This window comes from Octopus sinensis, linkage group LG20 (assembly GCF_006345805.1).
Source record: "Octopus sinensis linkage group LG20, ASM634580v1, whole genome shotgun sequence".
Lineage (NCBI taxonomy): Eukaryota > Metazoa > Mollusca > Cephalopoda > Octopoda > Octopodidae > Octopus > Octopus sinensis.
In genome coordinates this window covers 15,466,987-15,493,580 of record NC_043016.1, presented here as the reverse complement: position 1 = coordinate 15,493,580, position 26,594 = coordinate 15,466,987, and the positions used below count along the sequence as shown (strand labels likewise).

Genomic DNA, 26,594 nt, shown 5'->3' with positions numbered 1-26,594 from the left:
TGCAGGAACCAGTCTTCACATGCTAAGGGTGAGTAAACCCTAATTTACACACCGTGGGTTTCAAACCCGCCAGCTATCCTTACCTACTTAAGTTGGCCTGTTGAAGCCGTTGCCCGGGGTATGGCCACTATTGCATGCAAACAGCTACGAGAAACCACAGATGAGAGCTGGGAGTCAAGGGGTACCTAGGTGGGTGGACCAACCCTAAAAGGGTGCGACAATCTCCCTATCATGTGCTACTCTCATCCAACTATTCTAGACAATAAAATAAAATTTAAAGACTTAAATATATAAAAAGAAATGAAAAAGATATAAATAAATATATGATAGATATATATTCCATACACACATTGTTGAATGGCCGTTGACAACTCATTAGTTTCTCCGCTCTTTGACAGGTCTTATTTTTCGTCCCGCAGGGTATCCAACCATCCTCCTCCTCACCAAACAAGCTTGATGGGGTTGCTAGTTTAGTCGCCGATGACCTGACCATATAACAGGTTTTACATGTTACCAGTAGCGGCCAAGAGCGACTAATAGCGATCCGACTATGTTTTCCATGTAATTTAGTAGACAAAACTTTCTTATTTAGTTCAACATCTAAAAGCAACTAACAATCGTGATAACGTATATGAACTCGTATAATTTTTATTTTCTCACTAGTGTTCGCAAAGTCTCTAATCATGCAAGAAATCAGAGTCAATAAGGGAATTTATAAAACTATGCAGAAACCGAAAGGGCGATTTAGTTGTTATTTTTAGCAAATCACATTACCACCTGATACTTTCCCTGCCACTCTGACATGTATTGATATTTTTCTACCCATAAACACTTTTAATGGTCTGGTTTGAGAAATTAAAAACATAATTTGTTTTCCATAATCGTATGAATCCCTGTGTGTGGAACGCAAATTCATAAACATTTTCGGAAAATACCCCCAATTTTTTTTTTTTAAATCATGCGGGATTATAATGGGATGCTTAAACGAGAATTCCGCCTGTTTTTGTTTTGGGTTTTTACAGCCTTACAAGTGTATATTCTTTCGTTTGTAAGATGACAGAGAGTAATCTGAAGGGTATTTGGAAGAAGCAATGCTTCCAACAAACATATCGAGCGACAGCGCCGAGGCTTCTACGTTTGATGCTGTTGGAAAGAATGTAAACAAAGTCTCTCAATATCCTAAACTACAACTAAACAATTAGTATGGTTTTTCCTTCTGTTTTCTCCAATGAATATAATTGTTTTTAGGGCCTAAATATGTATGTACTCCGATATATTGGCTATATAAACACCTACTTCAATCTAATAATCGATGTTTTTCCCTAAGAACTTCGCATTCACTTGGGCCGCGTATCTCCGACGAATGAATGAAATATTTGCCTCTTTTGCTTAAAAATCCGCGAAACCGCCGGAAGTGAAACAACTTTCACCTCAAATCAACAACAATCGACTCTATTTATTATCCAAACGGTAACAAATATGACTTTTTTTAAACAATGTATTTTAAGACTATTAGTGTCTTTTTTTTCTTCTTCTTTCTAATTCACTCTTCTGTAAATCCAGATTCTTAAAAATATTAATGAATTGCTTTTACCGAATTTAACTGGTTTTAATTTGTCATTTTGTCCGGTGTTTCATTGATCGGTGGAATCTAGTTTAGGACAGGAAACGTCAAGTTGGCTTGTGTACACACCTCTCTACCATGTGTCCATATTATACACACACACACACACACATGTATATATATATATATATATATATATTACGAATAGATAGATACAAGCACTATGGTGCATCAATACACCTCTGTAGTAATTTCCAACATGCAGTTGGGTGCCGTGGATATATCGGTGCAGATGAATTGGAGTGTGTATACATATATATATATATATACATATATATATATATATATATATACACACACATGTACATATATATATGTGTGTGTGTGTGTGTGTATAGTAAAGTTACTAAAAGAAGTCTGCTACCTTTATTAAGGTGACTAAAGTTTTCTGTGTGATGTGCACCGAGGCACCGTCCATTGCTGCATGACTAAAGTCTAACTAAAGAATTAAACATTTCGCATTATTGTTTGTATTTCTCAAGTTGTAAACTATCAGAATTTTGCTCGGAATCCACTAATTCGCTTAAATTGAATCATTTTAAAGCTGAGTTTCTAATCAGGACGATCACCATAATTTCTATTTTCTCTGTTTTGATGGGGATTTTGCCAATTTTTGTTCTCATCTCGGCCTTCGAAATGATGAACAGCATCTTTACATGTAAAAAATTTTGAAAAACTTATGATTTTTTTGTTAGCCATTCCCTAAACCCTTAACCGATTTTGGCCGATTTTGGGGGCACTACACACTTAAAAACAACGAGAAGCCTTTTCGGTAAAAAAAAAAAAAGAAGTTCATACGAAAAGGTGTGTGATTTAAGGGAGATGTGACTATTGTTTCTAGTTCATCCCACGGCCACCTTCCTCGTTTCTTTGTTACTCTGACATGCATTGATGTTTTTCAATACTCTTCTCCTCAAACACATTTTATGCTATTAAAAAAGAAAGTTTGAAAATCCCACCTACCCCCAAATTAAAAAAAGTTTTGGAGTGCTTGAGATCATTGTCAAAACGGAGAAGATCCAACTTATGGGTGGTGGGTATCCGGATTCGAAACTCCCCCCTAAAATAATTAGAAGAATAAAAAGAAATTAAATTATGGCAATTAGATGGAGAGATTTTTCAAAGCACAGGTGCCATCTGAAGAAGACTACACCGCCGAAATGAATGTGATTATTTTTCTGTTTACAATAGAATTAAAGCTGATGTCAATATTCGTCATATTAACAATAGAATTAAATATTTACTGCTTTTCATTTCTCTGTTAGCAATAATATCCTGAGAGCAAACAACTCATCTCTTTACATCAATTCCAAACCAGCATATTCCTGTCTCTTGTTTTAAATATCCACTTGTTTTGTTTGTTTGATTGTAATCTTGTTTTTCATGCATTACTCATTATATGCCTAATAGATTACACCTATCTCATTTCTTTACAAATCTCTGCATATCTAACATTCACATCATATCCCCAATGCAATGCCATGCTTAAACCTACTTTATACAAAGAGAAAAAAAATATACCCTTTATGTTACCAGCGTTGGCAACAACTCCCTGAACTTCTCAACATAAATTAGATCTCTTAGGTTATGGAAACAACCATGTAAAATATGTTGTCTCAACATACTACATATTCAGTCTTGTATATTTATCATGTACACCCAAAATCTTAGTTTTTGGTGAACCCACAAGAAATCACATTGCATCTTTTTGTGTACCTGTTGCTTCCCTATGAATACACTCAATCAAGTTCATATCCATTCTTTTCTTTTCTTGTTGCATATTAAGCAATGTAGCTACTTTCCATCTGGAAAGTAGCTACTTTGCTTAATTTTGTAATCTCTCTTACTAACTTTGTTCTTGGCTATTCATACACATCCAGAATCTTTTCTCTCTTCAGTGGGTGCTATTATAAGAATTGATCTGTGTATAAAAGTTACCAAGACAATTACCACTAAAGTCTTGTATAACTGTCTATCTGGACTGCAAGGTGGCATGTGAGAGAGAACCAACACATCACTGGAAAAAGTGTGTAAGGAATGATAGGGGCATTTTTGTTCTTATAGGCAAATTGAAAGAAACATGTAAGTGGTTATTGGAAGAGAAGAATGCATTAAAGAAATAGGATCTATCCCAAGTAGACCAGCAGAGGAATCAACCATCCAAGTTGGCAGCAGAATGGGAGATAGAGCAATTAAGAATATGTTGATAGGGAAGGTACCTGGTCAATCAGGTGTCACCTCTGAGGTGTTTAAAATATGTAGCAGAATATCCTTTATGAGCTGGTCGCCTTCAGGAAACATTTTTTCATGACTTCAGGAAACATTTTTTCACGCTGAGAGTTGCTGAAGCATGGAACAAACTGCCGGCATCCGTTGTTAGTTGTCGGAGCACTGCATCCTTCAAAACTTCCATGCTTCCTGAGATTCGCCAACACTACACCTGATTTTCTCCCCTCCTTACACACACAAGCATGTATCTGACTCATACATTGTTCGCTTTCCAGACATTTTTACATTACTGCATGTATTTTATATGCACTTTCTGACAAGTTGTGGTGCACCTGAGCACTGTATACAATAATTTCATTATTATTATATTATTATATCAGGTCATAGAGGTGGATGACTTGCATATCTATAGAGGTATTAAACTGTTGCACCAGGTTATGAAGGTTATAAAAAGTGTTATAGTATGACTTATTATGAAGACACTTAACACAGATATGATACAGTCAGGTTTTGTACCTGGAAAAAGTACTTCTGATGCCATTGGCCTATCAAGTCATCTGCTGGTGAAGTATCTAGCCAGGATTTAACCTTTTGTTGACCAAAAGAGACTCTGTGAACTAGTGGTCACTGAAGAAATGTCTAGAATATGAATGGCTTGTAAGAGTTGTGCAAGCCATGTACAGAGGGAGAGTCAGAAATGTGAGGTGTACTGATAAGTATAATTGTGATAAATTCTGCATAAAAGGAGGCATGCATCAGGGTTCAATCTTCAGTTGCCTTCTGTTTTTTATAATTTTTCAAGTCATTGCAGAGAAGTTTAAGACTGGCTGCCTGTAGGATCTTCTTTATGCTAATGACTTAACGCTCATAGCTGAATTTGTATCAGGATTAGGGAATAGATACCAGATATGGAAACAAAACCTGGAACTAGGAAACCTCAAAAGGAATTTAGTAACGTCTAAAGTTAGAAAAATGACAGGACCCTTCTACCATCAGGAAAATAGCCATGCTCTCATCATCATCATCATCATTTAATGTCCATTGTCCATGCTGGTATGAGTTGGACAGTTTGACCGGGTTGCAATGCTGGAAGGCTGCACCAGACTCCAGTCTGATTTGGCATAGTTTTCTACGGCTGGATGCCCTTCCTAATTCTAGCCACTCCAAGAATGTAATGGGTGTTTTTATGCGCCACCAGCACAAGTGCCATTTGCATGACACTGGGGTGCTTTTTGCATGACACCATTATCTACCATGACTGTGATTTTGCTCAGCTTAATGGATCTTCTTCTCAAGCATGACATAATGCTAAAGGTCTTGGTCATTGCTCCATGAGGCCCAACGCTCGAAAGGAACTCAGCCACTCTGCCTCCTTGAGGACCTGCGCTCGAAAGGTTTTCTTTACGTGCCACCAGCATGGGTGCCAATTACCACAACTATGATTTCACTTGACTTGGCAGGTCCTCTCAAGCACAGCACATTTCTAAAGGTCTCGGTCACCAGTCATTGCCTCTGTGAAGCTCAAAGTTTGAAGATCATGATTCACTACCTCGCCCCATGTCTTCCTGGGTCAACCTCTATCACAGGTTCCCTCCACATTTAGAGATTGGCACTTCTTTACACAGCTGTCCTCATCCATATGCATCCCATCACCATACCAGCACAATTGTCTCTGTTGCACACCACATCTGATACTTCTTGTGCCTGACTTTTCTCTCAAGATGCTTACACTCTGTCGAACATGCACACTGACATTGCACATTCAGCGCAGCATACTGACTTCATTTCTTTCAAGCTTACGCATGTCCTCGGCTGTCACAGCCCATGTTTCACTACCAGACAGCATAGCTGTTTGCACAAAGGCATCATACAGTCTACCTTTAACTCTGAGAGAGAGGGCTTTGTTGCCAGCAGGGGTAGGAGCCCTCTGAACTTTGCCCAGCCTAATCTTATTCTAACAGCTGTGCTCTCGGGCATCTACCCCTGCTACTAACTTGGTCAGCTAGACAATGGAAGCTATCTACTACCTCTAGCTTAACTCTCTGGTAGTTGACGGAGTCTATTTTCTGCATATTTTCAGCGTTTATTGTACCTGTGCATCTTCCACATAGAAGAGGTAGTTTCCCTGTTAACGTTCCTCTGATATTACTGCACCTTCATCATCATCATCATCATCATCATCGTTTAACGTCCGTTCTCCATGCTAGCATGGGTTGGACGGTTCGACCGGGGATCTGGGAAGCCAGAAGGCTGCACCAGGCTCCAGTCTTATCTGGCAGTGTTTCTACAGCTGGATGCCCTTCCTAACGCCAACCACTCCGTGAGTGTAGTGGGTGCTTTTTACGTGCCACCTGCACAGGTGCCAGGCGAGGCTGGCAACGGCCACGGTCGGATTGGTGTACTTTATGTGCCACCGGCACGGAAGCCAGATGAGGCGGTGCTGGCATCAGCCACAAGTAGGCGGTGCTGGCATCGGCCCTTATATGCGTTTAAAATTTACACTGGCTGCATCTTACAGAGTTTCTATGTACACCTTTTCTACAGATCGAGCAGGGCCATCTGCCTGAAGGGATTTGTGATTTGACAGCCTTCCTACTTACTAAGACTTTGGTTTTTGCTACATTGGCTCTAAGGCCCTTTGAATCTAGACCTTGTTTCCATACCTGGAACTTCTTCTCTAGTTCAGGTTGTGATTCAGCTATAAGAGCAAGGTCATCAGCATAGAGGAGCTCCCAGGGGCAGCCTGTCTTGAATACCCATGGGCAGCTCTGTTATTGCCTGGAGGACTATGATGAACAAAAGGGAGCTGAGCACTGATCCTTGGTGAACCCCTTCATGTACCCTGAATTCTTCGCTGTACTCATTGCCAACCCTCATCTTACTTGTAGCATCCCTGTACATAGCTTGTACAACTCTTACCAACCACTCGTCTATCCCTAGTTTCCACATTGACAACCAGATAAGGGATTGAGGGATGCTGTCAAAGGCTTTCTCCAAGTCAACAAAGGCCAAATACAGAGGTTTATCTTTGGCTATGTATTTCTCCTGCAACTGCCTTACCAGAAAGATAGCATCAATGATGCTTCTCCCTGGCACAAAATCAAACTGCATCTCACCTAGGCTAACTCTCTCCCTAATTAGTTGGTCTATGACTTTCTCTGTAACTTTCATCACCTGTTCCAACAATTTGATACCTCTGTAATTAGTTCTATCTAAGGCATCACCTTTACCTTTTTAACAGTTAACTATGGTGCTGCTACACCAGTCATTGGGCATGACTCCTTTGTGTACCACCTAGTTAACTATATGGGTGACTAGCCCATAACCCACACCACCAGATATTTTAAGTATCTCAGCAGTGGTTCCTGATGGGTCGGGGGCTTTCCCAGTCTTCATATCCTTAATAGCTTTATCTGCCATGGAACAGTTGATTCAGGTATCCAGTTCCTCAATTGGGTCACCCATTGGAAGACTCTCCTCCTCCCATTCATTCTTCACATTCAGCAGTCTTTCATAATGGCAACTCCAAGCCTCTTTCTTATTATTAAATACAAGTGCACCTTCATCCATACGGACACATTGACATCACAATTTTCTCTCACATACTGTCTTGCAATCCAAAATACTTCTGTTCTTTGGTCCTCTCTTTGCTGAACTTAGGCAAACTTCTTTTCTGCTTCTTCCTTAGCTAGAGATACTTGTCTCCTAGCATCCCTTCTGGCAATCTGATAACAGTTCCTTGCTACCCCCATTCTTTCAGGCCTGTTTCTTAGCTCTATTGGCCTTGTCTGTCACATCATTCCACCACCACATCAGCCACAGATTTGGTCTGTTACACTCAGCAAGCTGTCCCTCAGGAATTCCCAGTTGCCCTCTATGTCACAAGTCTGTAGCTCTTCCTCCCTTTCATCAAATTTCTTAATTAGGAGGTCCCTAAATTTCTGACCATATGAAGGCTTCTTAAGCTTTCAAATTCTTTCTAAGATTGGTTTACTTCTTGGCATCCTTCTGGCCTGGAGTCTAAAGTCACTAATGACAAGTCTATGCTGGGGGTCGGGTATATTCTTCACCAGGGTGGGTCTTTGTATTTAGGAGCAACCATGCATTCTGCTGTCTGGTGAGAATGTAATCAATCTGGCAAGCACAGACATCTGATTGGTAGGTTATCAGGTGGCTGGCTGGCTTTCTGAAGTTGGTGTTGAAAATCAAAAGGTTATTTACATCACAGAACTCCAGTAGCCTTGTTCACTTGTCGTTTCAGGAGCCAAATCCATGGTACCCATGCACACCATGTAAGATACCAGGCTGCCATCCAACATACCCATTGAAATGCCCAACCATGAAGAGGAGATCATTGTCATTTGTTTTTGAGGTGGCCTGCAGAAGAATATCATAAAAGTGGTCCTTCTGTTCATTTGGTAGGCATAGGCAGAGATAATTGTCACTATACTGTACTGTAAGACTAGCCTGAGCTTAAGCACTCTATCACCCATTCTGGTTACCTCTATGACATTATCCACCCATTTCTCTGCAAGAAGTAGGCCCACACCACTTATCTCATCAATGTTATCTTCCCAAAAGATTTTATACCTATGTGTCTTGTGTGTGAGGAACCTGGCTGAAGCCCCTTTCCATCTTACCTCTTGGATGCAACATACATCAACATGACTCTATTGAAGCATCTCAACAATCCCCCTAGAAAACTGGGAAAGGGACATGGGAGGGAACATGTGAAGGAGTCATGTTATTCAGTGTCTGAAAAAAAAGGTTTCCCTGTTTGTATGATAACAGACATGTCACATCAGTTGTTCTCTCACTTTAACCTACTATCATTCAAACATGTTAAAAATTGTTGCCCCTATTAGGTGGGGGATTGCAATGTAAGCATTGTAAATATGTACTGCTGCAAATATCATAAGTCAATGTTTAAGTTAAGTAAATGAGTTGCTATTGGTTAGTCCATTATGTATAGAAAGAAAGAGGTAGATGGGTTGGAGGGATGGAGGTATGTAAGTCTTCTGGTACAGAAGTGGGGCAGAGCCCTGTCTGTGTTTCTGGTATAAGAGACGAGATTTTTATATATAGAAAAGGGGCAGGTGCCCAGTGTAAACTATGGATGTAAAAGAGATGTGGGATTGCAAGTCGGCTAAGAGTGAAGGTTAACTTTGTGTGCACAGTGACAATAAGTACAAAAGACACATGTGAAATTGAGTCCTTCTAATGTCCAGGTAGCTCTCGAGAAATAGTTGGTAGCTTCTGTTATCTATCTGTTTGCAACAAGGGTGAGTATTTTTTAGAGCATAAAAGTTATAATAAGAACTTGCTAACAGTTCAGAGATTTATTATGCTTGCTGGTAATAAAAGGACATCCCCCCACACACCTCAGATTGTAGAGCAGATTGTTGATGTTTATCTGTGAAGTGTGATGCTGCTTAGAGAAACATGGGCCCTGATTGCTGAGGGTTTGCAAAAATTAAAAAGAAATGTATCAAGCATGCTTTGCTGAATGCATAATACTAGTACGCATGAATGACTGAGGCAAATGGTCCGAGAGAAAAACTGAACACAAATGGAATCAGACGTAGCATGCAAAAGAAAATACTGCATTGATATGGGCATGACTCTATCTTCCACATGCCCACTTCACTCAAAGTGAAGACAGCCTTTTGGAAGAGAGAAATTAAAAAAGAGGTAGGATGAAGCAATGAAAGCAGCTCTTTAGTTATTGTATATCAAGGAGGAAATGACCATGGACCATGTTGATTGGTGGTACACTGTATGAGGGAATACCTACCAGCCAGTCCAGGTTTGGTAAAATGGACATTAAAATTGTGTATGAGTGTGTGTATTTATGTATGTATGTATATATATTCTTTTATTTGTTTCAGTCAATTGACTGTGGCCATGCTGGAGTACTGCATTTAGTCAAACAAATCAACCCCTAGACTTATTCTTTATAAGACTAGTACTTATTCTATCGGTCTCTTTTGCCAAACCGCTAAGTTATGGGAACATAAACACACCAACATTGGTTAAGTAATGGTGGGAGGACAAACACAGATACACAAACACACACACACACACACACACACACACATATACGATGGGCTTCTTTCAGTTTCTGTCTACCAAATCCAGTTACAAGTCTTTGGTGGGCCATAGTAGAAGACAGACACTTGCCCAAGGTGCCACGCAGTGGGACTGAGCCCAGAACCTTGTGGTTGGGAAGCCAGCGTCTTACCACACAGCCACTCCTGCATCATATATATGTATATATGCAAATGTATTTAGATGTATATGTATATTTATGAATATATGTGTGTATACATATGTACGAGTTTGAGTGAAACATTTAAAAAATAATTTTCACTCATGATTTTCTTTTTTGGCAACTTATATCCCCATGTGATATCATTAACTTGATACAACATATTGTCCAATCGTTGCTGAATTGTTTCTTCCTTATATTCATATATAACACATAAGCATTAATTATTTATTCTTTATTTTACAGCTTTTATAATGAGTGGTGACAAAATTGCAATTAGAGACATTTTATGTCACCTGGGGAAAAAAAGGAGTTACTGCAGGGGTAGCAGCAAAAGAAGTTGATGATGTGGAAGGCCCAGAAACTATCAACCAACATGTGGCACGGAACTGGTTCAGATGTTTCATGCAATGTGACATCAGCCTTGAAGATAAACCAAGATCAAGGAGACCTGGAAGATGAGAGCTTGCTTGAAATGCTTCAACAGCAACCAAACACAAGCATTCATATGTTGCTGGCAGAACTTGGTTCTTCACAAAGCATCATCAGTTGACACCGCCATAAGCTGAGCCTTGTGAACAGATGCTGTCGGAAAGCTACTCATGAACTGACCAATGACCAAGCTCAACAATATGTGTACATTTGCGAAAACAACTGCTGGCAAATGCCATCAGCAGCTATGCAAACATGTCAGCAAGGTATGACCATCACATGATTTTGCAACTGAGGATGAAAATTGGATCTGTTTGTAATCCTAATAAGAGAAATCAGTGGCATTTTTCTGATCAGGCTTCACAACATTTTGTCAAACACGGGCAGTTTAAACAGAAGATCATGTGTGTTTAGTGAAATTTTAAGGGAGTGTTGTACTTTGAGCTTGTCCCACACAGTCATGCTGTGAATGCTAACTTTTATGCTCAATCACTGGAGTGAGTATATGATGCTTTGAAAGCCTGCTACGTGACATTGGTCAATTGAAGATGTGCAGTTTTACAGCATGATAATGCTCCAGCACACACTGCCGATGAGACCAAGTGGTGCAAACTTGGAGGACTGGAAGTGGTATCTCACCCTGGCTACAGTCCAGACCTTGTAACATCAGATTATCACCTCTTCTGAGTCATGGCTCATTTCTTGCATGGGTAGAAGTTCAACAATATGGATGAGATTGAAACAGGTACTGGGAGATTTTTGTCTCTAAATCAGAAAATGGTAGAATTGAGCTTATGGCACAACCATGGCAACAGACAATTGAATATAATGGAATACATTTTAATGAATAAATGCTTTTCATATGTAATTTGTTAGAACTATTAATTAAAACTGGAAGTATGAAAAAACTTTTGGCTCATCCTGGAATATATATCATCATCATCATCATCATCGTGATTTAACATCTGTTTTCCTTACTGGCATGGGTTGGATGGTTGGACTGAAAACTGAGGGGGGTTAAGGAGCTGCACCAGGTTCCAATCTGATTTGACATGGTTTATACAGCTGAATGCCCTTCCTAATGCCAACCACTCCAAGAGTGTAGTGGGTGCTTTTTTCATATCACCAGCATAGTTAGGAGCAGTAGACCAAGTGGCTGAGGATGTATGCCCTTCAAAGGACCATCATTGTCTCCAAATCTATCATCACCTTGTGCTCTTTGTCATATCTCAGAATAGTTGGTATCTCTGTCAGTCATTCCCCTGTAACATATCCGTCTTAACACTGCTCACTCTCTAAAGAGGTTGGTGAGCAAGCAGAGACATGAAGTTGTGATGTTTCTTTATTCATCTTGAGGACAAGACTAACTTACTAGTGCTGGTGCCATGAAAAACACACCCAATACACTCTGTAAAGTGTAAGGTTGTGAAGATCCTTTAGTCTTGTTGAGGACGTGACATCTCTTTAGTGCTTGTGCCATGGCTAAAAGGCATCCAGTACATTCTGTAATGTGACTGGTGTTAGTAAGGGTATTTAATTGTAGAAATCAAATTAAAATTGAAATGCAAGTAATATGTGATCCTTCTGATCTGTCTAAGTGAGCAATACTTCTGAAGATGTGCTTAGTCTAACTGTGGTGGTCTGTCTAACCCATGCCAGCTTGGAAAGTTGATGTAAAATGTGAATGATGATGATGATGATAAACTAATGAAATTAAGTAGGATCCCAAGAGAACAATCTTTATGTAAATTCCTCTCTCTCTCCTAACCCTAACCTAACGGAAGTAGCATATATTTTTTATAGGCCTTCTGATACCATTCACCTACACCTAGTGTCTTTGGCACCAATCAGACTGCAGAATATGGCACCTTGTTAGGATCGTTTTTCAAGTCAATGAAATGCAAATTATAAGACCTTCCTGAATCAGGTCTAAAGAAAAGTCTACCAGTAATCCACTTAATAATGTATTTCATATTCCTTTTGAAATAGTCCTCTTGGGAATGTACACAGAATGTTCCTAACTTTGCATTATCATGATGCATGTTCAGGTTTCCCTAAGAAATTCCTGGCTGACTCCATTATTGATTCTGGTCATGTGAAAGAGTTGAAGGATTGTTCTGTGCAATCCTCATGGATGAATTTGCAAACTGTTCCCACATTTTTGAGCATTTTTCTAGTAATTGATTGTCCTGAACACTCATTGTCTTGAACTAACACTCAGCTGGCCTTTATATATGTGTGCCACTCAAAAAACATGTATGAGACCAAATGAATGTTTGCCAAGAATCTGGTGGAAAATTTTGATTATTTTGTTTGCAGACTTGCCAAGTCTCATGCAAAATTGGATGCTGACATGTTGCTTGTATTCATCAGCTGTCAAAAACCACTGAGTTTTTTCAAACAATTTTACAATACCTATGATAGATAAAGCCTATTTGTAGACAAGCTTAATATTCTGGTTTACAATGATTGTCAGCTATGCGAGCATTTTTCTTGTGCATGTTGAAATTATCTGATAACATCTTATGGAGTAATTTATTTTTAGGTAAGAACACTTGCAGTTATCTCACTGGTAATGATATGTCTGTGATTTTATGGTCTTGCACAAATCCAAACTGTTTTTACCCAGCTAATTCTGTCTTGTATAAATTTTATCTAAATCTTATCTAAAAGATATTGTCGATCAATTTGAGGCATCTCTAGCTGCTTGTGACTCCCTTTTGGTTACAGCTTATAATAATAATAATATTGCTGTGTCTTGCTCATTTCTGCCACTATTTAATTGATTAATTAACTAGAATACAACAATTCACAAAGTACAGTAAGTTATTTTGTTGTGAAGATGAAGAGAAGTCTAATTGGTTTGGGAAAATCTATAACTGGAAATAATAAAAAAGAAAAAAATGGAAAGAAAATAACAAGAAAATGAGGAGGCAGGAGTAGGGTTTATGATCAGGAACCCCCCCATCCAAAACTTATATGGAGTTGAAGCTGGAATATAATGTCATGTATTATAGATGTAACATTTAGGGCAAAATTGTTCACAGGAAGGAGATAAATATTTAAAACATTTACTGGTGTTTATTGGGAGTGTGACAGCGAAGAAACATAACAACGTTAAGAGAGAAGGTGTAGGAGGCAGAAGTGTGAATGGGTGTTAGTGGGAGGTGGTGGTGGGGGGGAGGAAGACAGCAATCAGAGCATGGAAACGAGAGAATGTTAAGAGCTGAAATCTCATTGAAGGGGAGGGGGATGTTATGATAGGAAGACTTTATGAAAGCTTGCAAACGTGGTGCTTACACATATACACAAACATGTACACACACACACACACACACACATATATATATAGGCACAGGAGTGGCTGTGTGGTAAGTAGCTAGCTTACCAACCACATGGTTCCGGGTTCAGTCCCACTGCGTAGTACCTTGGTAGGTGTCTTCTACTATAACCTCGTCTTGAGAGTGGATTTGGTAGATGCAAACTGAAACAAGCCCATCGTATATATGTATGTATGTATGTATATATATGTATGTGTATGTTTGTGTGCCTGTGTTTGTCCCCCCCCCCTCCTCCATTGCTCGACAATCGATGCTGATGTGTTTACGTCCCTGTAACTTAGCGGTTCAGCAAAAAGAGACCAATAGAATAAGTATTAGGCTTACAAAGGATAAGTTCTGAAGTTGATTTGCTTGACTAAAGGCGGTGCTCCAGCATGGCCGCAGTCAAATGACTGAAACAAGTAAAAGAGATATATAAAGAATATCGAAGTCTCATACACAAGACGTGTTTTGTCAGTTCACGGGCAGGCTGCAATTGTAGGTGTAAAGGATATAGTCTCTTCAATTTGCCTGGTTTTAAAACACCTGGAAGTCATAGACCAGGGCTGGCTAACTTGATGCCTGTGGGCCAGATACAGCTGCAGACTTTAATCTTGCAGCCCACTTGCTACTTCCCTGAAATGGTTTTGTTTAAACAAACATTTAAAAAAATTTTATCAAAAATTAAAGATTGTAATGAAAAGTAAAAAAGAAAGATACTACTGTTTTTGCAACAATAATCATCATCATTGTCATTTAACGTTCACTTTCCATGCTGGCATGGGTTGGACGGTTTGTCTGAGGACTGGTGAGCTAGAAGGCTGGACCAGGCTCAATGTGATCTGGCAAAGTTTCTACAGCTGGATGCCCTTCCTAATGCCAACCACTCCGAGAGTGTAGTGGGTGCTTTTGCATGCCACTGGCATGAGGGCTAGTCAGACAGTTCTGGCAACGACCATGTTCAAAAGGTGTTTTTTATGTGCTACCTGCATAGGAGCCAGTCCGGCGGCACTGGCAATGACAACGCTCGAATGTTTTCCATGTGTCACCGGTGCATTTGCTGGTAAGGCGATGCTGGCAATGATCACACTTACTTCTATGACTATATGCAAAATGATGTAAGAACCATTTTCTGGTATGACCCAACGTATCATACCATGGAACAAATGCTTCTCATTCATATTTGAATTTTTTCCATGGTGTTTTAACACCAGGCAAATTGATGAGAATATATTCTCTTGCACCTAAAATCTCAGCCTACCCACAAATATACAAAACACATACCTTGTGTGTGAGTGATGATATTGTTTTTATCCCTCAGGCTGCTGGTCATTCATATTTGAATAAATATATATAACTAGCAGTATCGCCCGGCATTGCTCGGGTTTGTAAGGGAAATAACTATGTAAGCATTTTTAGAGATGTAAAGTATAGTAGCCATCTCAATATGGCTAACCACAAAGGGGGGGGGGTGTTACTGTAGCTTTTTACGTTCTGAGATTTAATAATACATTTTTAGAGAGTTACTTCCCTTATATAATAGCAAAAAAATGCATTAAAAATGGGAAAAAATGATGGTAAATTATTTTTAAAATCGTAGACTCATCGTAGACACGCGCTAATACCCAGAAGGGCTCGATATGAATCACGACTATAAGATACCTGCTTTTGGTTACACTGCGCCGCAAAATGTGGGAGTAGTTAGGAATCTAAATCGTAGGAGACAGACACACAACTTCATGAACAGATAGGAATCTGCATTTCTTGAGATATCTGTAAAACTTGATATTTTGAATTCTGTTGCTTCCATATCAAGGACACATACCTCTCTTTAGAATCGAACCGTTAGTAACCCCTTCAAGGGCTCTAATTATTCCTTTACACGAAAGTCATTCATCTGATTGAGATATGTTTCCATTCTTGGTTATTTGATTTGTATTTTGGATACATAAAATAAGTTATTAATTTTTAAAATCTTTAATATTTTCCACATAAACTCATTTTAAAATTAGATATACTTGGAGTATGCACTGACCAACATAATTCTTATTTACTTAGAATTTCTTGATACAAAATCTATTGCATTTCTGTACAGTTGCTTTAGACATACATATAGAGTGGTAGGTGTGTCAAAATTGAAAAAAAAATAGAAAAAAAAATATTATCATTAACCTTCCTAATGCTTTAGAAACCATTCTCCCATAATTGTTCTTTTGACGTCTCATCTGAAAGGCCTCATTGCATGAGAACTGGTAAAACAGCTTCCATATTTCCTTTGCTGTTCTACAGGTTACATGTGCAACTCTTTTTCTTTTTTACTCAGTATTCATTCTGTATTCATTTGCATCATGTGTGAGATAAATATAAATGGTTGTATTGTTGCAACATAGCATGTCTCACATTGAAAGATATTTTTAATGTTTAGTGAACATGTTAGTTTATTGTAGTCTTTGCTTTTCATGCAAATTAATCTTTCGCATATAATAAACCATGCTTGTTTCTTGTCTCTCCAGTTTCAACAGATCATCCAAATTCAAGGCCATAGAAAGCTTTGTATATTCTACCATTTACATGAAGAGAGAGAGAGAGAGAGAGAGAGAGAGAGAGAGAGAGGAGGGAGGGAGGGAACAGAGAGAAGGGGTGGAGGGAGGGGGCAGAGAGAGATCCCTTGTTACTGGATCTTTTCTATTCTTTTCATATTGTAGCAACTATAGTCTCCCTACTGCAACTTCCAACACTTTACTACATTACCCATTTAACAGGAACTCTCAACTATATCTAATGAAACTATCTAAGCAATTCATTGGTGTTTCCACTCTTAACTCCTTTTATGCATCTTATCTGAAGACCTCGTCCTCAATTAGTCCATCATCCTGCATTTTTCTCACAGACTATACAATGTTTAGCATACTAAATTTATACCTACTCTCTTCCGTAAATGTCATGTATATATCACTGGAGCTTTTTACTTATTCTACCAACTAGCACTTCTTGCTTTGATGAACTTTAAATCTATGGATTCTAGAATTACTTTCCAAACTTGGAACTTATTTTGCAATTTGTTGACTGCTTATGCTCTAGGAACCAGATCAGTATATAAAAGTTCCCCAAAACAACCAATTTTTAACTTTTATGTTATAACCTAGAGAACTTTATTAAAGGATTTAGGAAAAAGAATCTGGGTGTACATTGACCTATACACTAAATTCTTGTCTGAACTTCATTATGACTCTGACCTTGAATGATTCTCACCATTTATCTATATCAACGTTCCTCAGAACTCTGTAATTAACAGAGCAAGAAACTTTGTTAAAGGTTTTCTCCAAATGAGTTACTGCAAAATGGAGAAGTTTGTTGGTAACTAATAACTTCACTGTCTCAACACACACTGTGCAAACCGTTTATTGTAATCATGGGCAACATTATCGACTGATTATTGTTATTAAAATTAGTTAATCCCAAACTCTTTATTGATATTATAAACTACTTGTTATGGATATTGAAGAGGTTTCATCCTTAAAGGATCACAGTAAGTAGCTTCCACCAGATGTGGAATGTTGTGAGACAAACTTGGACAAGATCTCACCAAAGCTAATCTTATTCAGAAGTAACACTATTTTGCCATTTACCCTCAGTACTTCGTTCTGATAATAATAATAATGGAGTATATGTCTGTATGATGTGACACTTTTAGTAGTTTAGCAGTATGTAACAAAAGAAGCTTTTCTAAGTATACAAGCCCTTTAAAAACAAACCATTCAGTAGTAAATTCCTAAGGTACCAAGGAATCTTTATGTTTGGTAGCCAGGGAGGGTTTACCAAAATTACAGGTAGGAACGTAAGAAAGTATACAGATAGATAGATTGATAGGTAAAGACAGAAAATAGGTAAAGACTACATAAATAATTACTAAATGTATTTGCGTGTGTGTGTTGTGTGCTAAAAAAAGGGAGGCACAATAAAGTGACATGCAACCTTAATTGGACTCAGTAGTGAGTGCCACACTCCACTTCAGTAACCTGTGAAGTGTAACGTGCGTTAGCACACTTGGGATCGCTAGAGTGTGGAATACAAGCTGAATAACTGAAAAAACAAAAATAATAAGCAGTAAACAGGTGTGGTATTCAAAGCTTTATAGGGCAGAGAAGTGTTTCAATAAAATGCTGAAATAATTACATAATGATCATAGAAACATCATACAGTCGTGTACTTCACCTCATTAGTTTCCTGGTGATGAATATTACATCTGCTTTCTGTTTATTATTTTATATATGTATACATATGTATATATATATATATATGCCCCGACTGGCCTCATGTCGGTGGCACGTAAAAAGCACCATCCAATCGTGGCCATTTGCCAGCCTCATCTAGCACCTGTGCCGGTGATTCGTAAAAAGCACCCACTACACTCATGGAGTGGTTGGCGTTAGGAAGGGCATCCAGCTGTAGAAATATTGCCAGATCAGACTGGGCCTGGTGCAGCATTCTGGCTTCCCAGACCTCAGTTGAACCATCCAACCCATGCCAGCATGGAAAGCGGACGCTAAACGAAGATGATGATGATGACGATGATATACCACTTCATAATTTAAATGGAAGCAATACAAGCAGAAACAAGAGGAACATAATTAATAACTACATTCGAAAATCAAATACATACATATATTCTTCTACTCTTTTACTCTTTTACTTGTTTCAGTCATTTGACTGTGGCCATGCTGGAGCACCGCCTTTAGTCGAGCAAATCGACCTTGGGACTTATTCTTTGTAAGCCCAGTACTTATTCTATTGGTCTCTTTTGCCCAACCGCTAAGTGACGGGGATGTAAACACACCAGCATCGGTTGTCAAGCAATGCTAGGGGGACAAACACAGACACACAAACACACACAGACACATATATATACACATATACGACAGGCTTCTTTTCAGTTTCCATCTACCAAATCTACTCACAAGGCATTGGTCGGCCCGGGGCTATAGTAGAAGACACTTGCCCAAGGTGCCACGCAGTGGGACTGAACCCGGAACCATGTGGTTGGTAAACAAGCTACTTACCACACAGCCACTCCTGCGCCTACCACAGCCACTCCCGTGCCTACTGTTATAAAATGGAAATAAAAATTCCAAATACATAAATATAAAGATACACATAAATAGATAAATATCGATGTGATACACAAAACACAGTGAATTTACATTTAAAAGTTATAATATATTGATGCAATAAAAATTTGAGATGATAAAGTATTAAAAGGACATACTAGAATACTACGAAAATAATACAAAAATTAAAAAATTCCACCTACGGGCCACAGGCGTGCCAAGTAATATGATATATTTCATATTTTTAAAACTGACACTCCCCTCATCAGAATTGTTTCACACAATATACAAAAAAACAAAAATAAAAATATCTTATTTTTATTGTGGCGAGAATGGATGTGGATAGCTGTGTGAAAATATGCCACACCCTAGTGGTTGAGGGAACCTGTGGAAGGGGTAGACCCAGGAAGACCTGGGATGAGGTGGTGAAGCATGACCTTCAAACATTGGGCCTCACCGAGGCAGTGACTAGTGACTGGGACCTTTGGAAATATGCTGTGCTTGACAATACCCGGCAAGCCAAGTCAGACCATAACCTTGTGGCCTATGCCAGGGGTGTAACCAGTCCACTTATGCATACCTTTCCTTCAGTGGACACTAAACTCTGCTTGCAAAGACCTGTTGAGGCAAGTGAAATCAAAATCGAAATCAAATTCAATGACTGGCATCCGTGCTAGTGGAGCGCTAAGAGTACCATACGAATGTGATTGTTGCCAGAGCAACAAACTGGCTTTGGTGCTGGTGGCATGTAAAAACACCATTCAGGCGTGATCGTTATCAGTGTCGCCTTAATGGCACTTGTGCCGGTGGCATGTGAAAAAACATTCAAGTGAGGTTGTTGCCAGTGCTGCTAGACTGGCTCCTGTGCAGGTGGCACATAAAAAGCATCATTTGAGTGTGGCTATTGCCAGTACCGCCTGACTGGCCCTTGTGCCGGTGGCACGTAAAAGCACCCACTACACTCTTGGAGTGGTTGGCATTAGGAAGGGCACCCAGCTGTAGAAACTCTGCCAGATCAGATTGGAGCCTGGTGCAGCCATCTGTTTCGCCAGACCTCAGTCAAACCATCTAACCCATGCTAGCATGGAACGTGGACATTAAATGATGATGATATATATATATATATATAAACATAAAGAGCTGGATGAAATGTCACTAACCAGTTTATCCAACTTGCTAATGATTCTACCTGTCTTATTTCTTAAGGTCATTTTAAGGCCATAGTGACATTGACAAAAACAAAACAAAACAAGTGTATGCAATACCTGAAAGTGATGGCGTATATAATTGCTTTCTATAGTGATTGGAAAGTAAGACAGATGGGTTAAACATCAGGAATGACAGTATTTTTCTAAAGAAAACGGTTGTGTTTTTTTAAACCGGTAAATACATATCCAACAACAATGACTCCATCAAATATTTTGAGAAAATGCATTTACTGTATTTTAACATGTATAAGGAGCCCCCTAATTTCTTGGGCTTGAAATTTGGAAAAAAACTTTTGTAAAGAATTATGATACTATCCATGTATAAGAAACTCCCATATTTTTTTAATCTAACTTTTGACAGAAAAGGGTTCCTTAAACATGTTAAAATACGGTAATTATTTTCAGTATATTTAAAAAAAAACAATAGAATTTTGTTAATTTTCTTTTATTAAACGATGATGATGAATCCTAATTTTATTTTATTTCTAATTTCAGACCACAATGAGTCATTTGGACCCTACAACTTTGAAGCAAGTGTCTTACTATGCCCGAGGCCTACATGCTCCACTCCCTACTTTAGAAATAATCATATATATAATCACAATGACAACAGCTGTGATTTTTATATGTATGGCTGTTCTTTTGGCCTCGCTTGGTAATTCAATTTTATTTGTTTCTATTTAGTTCTATAACCTTTTTGTTCCCTGGAGCTGTCCAACCCATGCCAGCATGGAAAACAGCTGTTAAATGATGATAATGATAATGATGATGGTGATGGTGGTGGTGGTGGTGGTTGCTGTTGTTGTTGTTTCAAAAATTCAAGTATTTCCTGTTTCTTGAAACACAAGTTGGCTGGATGTAAGATGTTTCGATTATTTTGTATGCCTCCATTATCATTTAACTAATTAGTTGAGCTAATGAGAGATTCTGTATGTAGTTGCTTGACCTGCTAGAAATAACAGCCAAATTTCACTCAGATTCCATCCTTACCATATTAAAGGAGAAACACAATGTATAACGTATACCAAGATAGGGTGACTTGGGACTAACGAGCAACAAGAACTAAAAGCCGATAGCCAGAGATTCTCAGAAATATTCTTCCTTGTGAGATTGAAGCTCAGTTGCAATGAACTAAAGGACTATTGTTCATGAAGGAGTTGAAACTATGTTAGAAATAATATGTTATACCTCTAGGTAACACACACAATTCTATTCGTCTTAGCTTGCCTGACTGACAAACGGGTTCCACTGTAATTCACATTTGCTGTAAAATTTTGAATAACATTTTTATGGAATGTGTTGTTAGTTTTCTATTTGTTAAGGTCTAATGTGTAATATTCTGACAGACAAATTAATTGCAAGCTGTTTTGGTTATATTATTTCTAATATCCATATTTGCTTAATGGCTTAGAGAGAAGTTTTGTCAAAAAGTGTTGGTAATTTTATAGTATTAGAGTAAAAGTTCTGATGGTTAAATTCTAATCTCAGATATTTTTCATTTAATCTGAATAACTTGGAAAGAGTTAATACAGTATAGCATGGATAATTATAGATGGGTTTCAACTAACTGTCTACATCAATATCATAACAGTACAACCAGTTATTTGACAGTATTTCTTGTTTTGAGTGAAACTGTCATTTTGCTTTCTTTATAGATAATTGATTTTAGGAGAGCAAGTATCAGTGTTGTTGGAAAACAAAGGAACAAATTTGATCTATAAAATAAGATGCACTGTTCTTTCTTTTCAGACTAACAGAGACATCAAAATTGAGTATATATGTATTTTTTAATTTGGGAAACAATGCTGGTAGCTATGATCTACTGAAGTTAAGAATAAGGTCAAGATGAAGTCAAGAAGTACTGGAATGGAAAAAGAAATATTTACTAGATGCAGTCAGACATTTTAACTGCCACGTGTACCACTGGTGGTTCATCACAAACACTTCATGCAACCATCATATGCATCGTTAATGGTACATTCTCATAATTTGAGGAAATATCTTATTCTGTACCTTTGACATGGTTTTGAGGATATTTAAATAACATGAATGCTAAATATCAAAATTTAATTATGAAATATTGTAAAAAGGCAAAGAAGTTACATTTCCTTGTAATTAAACAATATGCAGAGTGATTAAAAATTTATGGTGTCACCTGCAAGTTCCAGTGATAGGTTAATGTGTTAATTATAGGGAACTATGTTTTAAAGTTATTCCTATTGGCAAAAGTTTTCTAAATGTAGCCTAAAATATTAACAAATATAGTGGGTAATTTGTTTAATTAAGTGGGTTTAATTAAATGGTTCATATATATCCTTTTTCTGTCATTAGTATTCATATGACATGTTGCTATGCGCACAAACATTCTTTATAGTATATTATATATTATATATAATATATATATATATATACACATATATATATAGGTAAGCAGAGTTAGCAGTTGGACTAACCGTCTAAGGGATAATAGTATCGGTATTTACTATCGGTATCATTTACCTATGCTATCCCTGAGTATGGGTATGCAAGCACACTATGCTCATAGGGTACAGGTAATAACTGAATAAACAAAATTTTATCAGGAATCAACTTTAAATAATCAGAAAATGGAGAAAACTGAGGAGAGATGGATGAACTGGAAGTGGCATAAGATTGGCTGGCTTTGAGGAGTGGAGGCCACTAAAGTAGAGGTAGAAAAGACAGAGAGAAGTGACAGAAGTTGGAGAGTCTTGTTAGTGATGTTATGCCAATCGGTCAGGTGTTCTTTTTTAGAAGCAGTCTCGGATGTGTGTGTGTGTGTGTGTGTGGGTGTGTGTGTGCGTGTGTGTGTGTGTGTGTGTGTGTGGGTGTGTGTGTGTGTGTGCAGAAACTGCTGTTCCCAAACATGAGAGCAATACTCCATTGTGAGATTCATTTGAGCTTTTGTTGTGTGTCAGTAATTGTTGGGAGACTGAAATTTGTTCTGGTTCTGAGATGCAGCCTTAACTCTATTGTGTGTGTGCTTTTGTCAGGAGAGATCCTTGGTGATAAAGAAGCCCAGCATTTGCTGTAAACTCTGCGGCTCATGTTGTGTCTGGGTCATATTTAAGCAGGTGTGATGTGACAATGTTATCTTGATATGAATTATGATTTTGTTTTACTGCTTTTTTTTTATATGCAGTTGAAATGTGAGTAGTATTTCTTTTTTTATTGTTTATTTTGTTTCTGAAATATGAACAATATTTATCTTTGGCTGTTGAAATCATCATCATCATCATCATTATCATTTAACATCTGCTTTCCATGTAAGTATATGTAGGATGGCCTGACAGAAAACCAGCAAACTGCAGCATGTGTTGCCTAAGTATGGGGGAGCATTTGTGCTTTCTTTTTCCTTCTGAGTAAAATTTTGTGTTTTAAATCTATATAAATCTCTATAAAATTTACCATATATAGCTTAAAGTTTTAACTAAATATTCTTTCCTAAAATCTACACCTATTCATTAACATGATTGGTAATTGAATAATTGATTCTATAAACTATTAATCTATGTAATGAGATGAAAGCTTATTAAAGATATTCTCAAAAGCTGGAAGGTTAGTGATTGTTAGTGTTCTCTGACATGAATTGGATGGAAAATATAAATAAAAGAAATGTGAACTGGTGCATATTAGTTGTTGAAAGTAACATTTCTTCAACAAATAGTCTAGTCTGTCAAAATACTCTTCATTGTTCATTTATTTATTTTATATCACAAATTACAATATGAAGTAAACATTATCATTGGTTGGAGGCTTCCACTTGATCACTGGTTCATTGTATTCTTATTGATAATGAGGAAGATAGACAGGGCAATGTCTGTTGCTTGATGTAAAAGAAATCTCTCAGTGACTATGTTTGAAACACATCAGTTCATCCCCACTTGAGCAGAACTATGATCAGAAGTGTTCCAGCTTTGGTAATTTCACCTTTTTGCACACCAAGGACTACATTAACCAATAGATCTTACTTGAAATGGTAGGATGTGATTTGAGGGAGATGTACTAGCTATTTCTAGCAGTTCAAGCAACCATTTAGAAATACTTCCAATGGCTTCACATATACTTCCTTAGTTTGTAAGCTCTTTCGGTTAAAGCATCATATTTTATTTCTGCTTGTTTTCCCTTTAGTATATTTGCTCCTAAATGTATTAAAAGCTATGTTTTACTTATCTTGAAGTTGTTGAGTTAATCCAAACATATCTACTCTAAAGATCTATTGATGAGATTTATTGATTGAACGTTTGTGTGTGATCCAGAAGTTGAAACTTGACATTTAGTTGAATTCAATCTTTCCAGTTGGCTACGTTGATTTGTTAGGTTCAGTAGTCTTGGCTACAATATTAACCAACAGTTTTACATGTGATACAGTTCAACAACTTGAGTACATGAATGCAAAGCTGATTATCTTTATTGTACTCCTATTCTGAAGAGGTCAGTGCAATTGGTGCTCCATAGCCTGTGGGGGAAAGTTTCAAAAAGAGCAATATCCAGAGAGTTCCGGTTCAAAGATGAAGGGTTAGGCAAAGTGTTCAGTGTAGCATTTAAGGAGTGAAATACAATTTGTAGGCTGAGTGGAGGAAGAGTAAGATGAAACGGGTGCTTTGGGTGAAAGTGAAGAGTGACATAAGCTGCCGTAATAAAGTAGAAGAGGGGGGGGGGAGAGAATAAATAGTAAATCTTTAAGTCAGTTATGTTGTAGTGTGTTAGTGAGTATTACCTTGCAACTGAACAGATCTCTTTTCGAGGTTGTTTAGGATGTTTGCGTGAGATCTGTTTCCCCAGTTGTACCATACCTCCTCTGGTCCTGAAATGAAGACCATGCTGTACACTGACCACTATTTCTGTATGCCTGTAATGTGGACACAGCTCAGGGGACAAAGTGGACTCAGTCAGTGTGAGTTGTTCCTTTGCCCCTATTATTGGTTGTGTACATTGTATCACAATGTTTTGAGCTAATGAGGGGAATAATGTCACACTTGTTTCCATGTATTAGGGTTTTTGTTGTACCTGTAATTACTCTAAGCATATTTGTGTATTGTTTTGCTTTAAGCATACTGGATCTGTTGTTTATTTACTGTTCTTAATTTTAAAATAATTTTTGAAAATTTTAATAATTGAAATAGTCTTTCATTCAATGCATTCTGTGAATTACTGGATTTCTGTTTATGTGACTTTGTTGCTAAATCTCAAGTGATTTTGTCTCCACTAGAGTTTTGTGGCTGATGCCATTGTCGCATAACTAGCACCTGTGCCTGTAGCACATAAAAAAACACCTCATCAGCATTGGGCCTCAATGGAGACAATGACAAATGGCTGAGACCTTTGGCATTATGCTGTTCTTGAGAAGGAAGATCCATCAAGCTGAATGGAATCGTAGTTGTGGCAGATATTGGTGTCATGCAGCTGGCAAAGATGCCAGTGACATGTAAAATCACGCATTACACTCTTGAAATAATTGGCATTAGCAAGGGAATCCAGCCATAGAAACCATACCACATCAGACTGGAGTCTGGTGCAGTCCCTCAGCTGTCCAACCCATGCCAGCATGTACAACAGAATGTTAAATGATGATGATGAAACTGTTTCTGCTTCTTCACATTCTTTAGATAATGGCCTCCAGTATTTTCCAATTCTAATGAAGAACTGCACTTATAATGTATAAATAATATTTGTTTTGTTGAAAGTTCCCATTTTTATCATCATTGGGTCAAATTTGCTATTTTTGGTATCTGTTGAAAGCTCCTGTTCTTAATACTTTGATATCCGTTGAGATATCCCATTTCTAATATATTGATGTGTCCCATTGTAAATGACAACATATCTATTCAGTATAGATTTCTAAAAAAAAAGTCTAAGAGTTCTTACTATATGGAAAAGTGTTTACATCAATAAATATTAAATATGTTGGTTAGTTTGACCTTGAAAGATCATGAGAATTGAACCATAGATTTTTGTCTTTTGTATTACCATTCTTGTCTTCGATATTATCATACAGATTACTCTGAAAAGAATATACGCTTTCAATGGCAGAAATGTTAGCACGCCGGGTGAAATGCTTAGCGGTATTTCATCTGCCGTTACGTTGTGAGTTCAAATTCCGCCGAGGTCGACTTTACCTTTCATCCTTTCGGGGTCGATAAATTAAGTACCAGTTACGCACTGGGGTCGATGTAATCGACTTAATACCTATGTCTGTCCTTGTTTGTCCCCTCTATGTTTAGCCCCTTGTGGATAAGAAATAGGTATTTCATCTGTCTTTACGTTCTGAGATCAAATTTCTCTGAGGTCAACTTTGCCTTTCATCCTTTTGGGGTTGATAAATTAAGTACCAGTTGTGTACTGGAGTCAATCTAATCAACTGGTACCCACCCCTAAAATTTCGGT

At 37.9% G+C, this 26,594-nt stretch overlaps 1 protein-coding gene across 1 annotated transcript in view; it reads left to right on the top strand.

Moving 5' to 3' along the window:
- The first annotated feature begins 18,896 nt into the window (after nt 1-18,896).
- LOC115222687 (protein-cysteine N-palmitoyltransferase HHAT-like protein) overlaps nt 18,897-26,594 on the top strand; it is a 60,138-nt gene continuing 52,440 nt past the window's right edge. The window contains exons 1-2 of the mRNA XM_036511705.1: nt 18,897-18,916; nt 20,685-20,844. Coding sequence (XP_036367598.1) covers nt 18,908-18,916; nt 20,685-20,844 — 169 coding nt within the window. The 5' untranslated portion in view covers nt 18,897-18,907. The remainder of the gene's footprint in view (nt 18,917-20,684; nt 20,845-26,594) is intronic.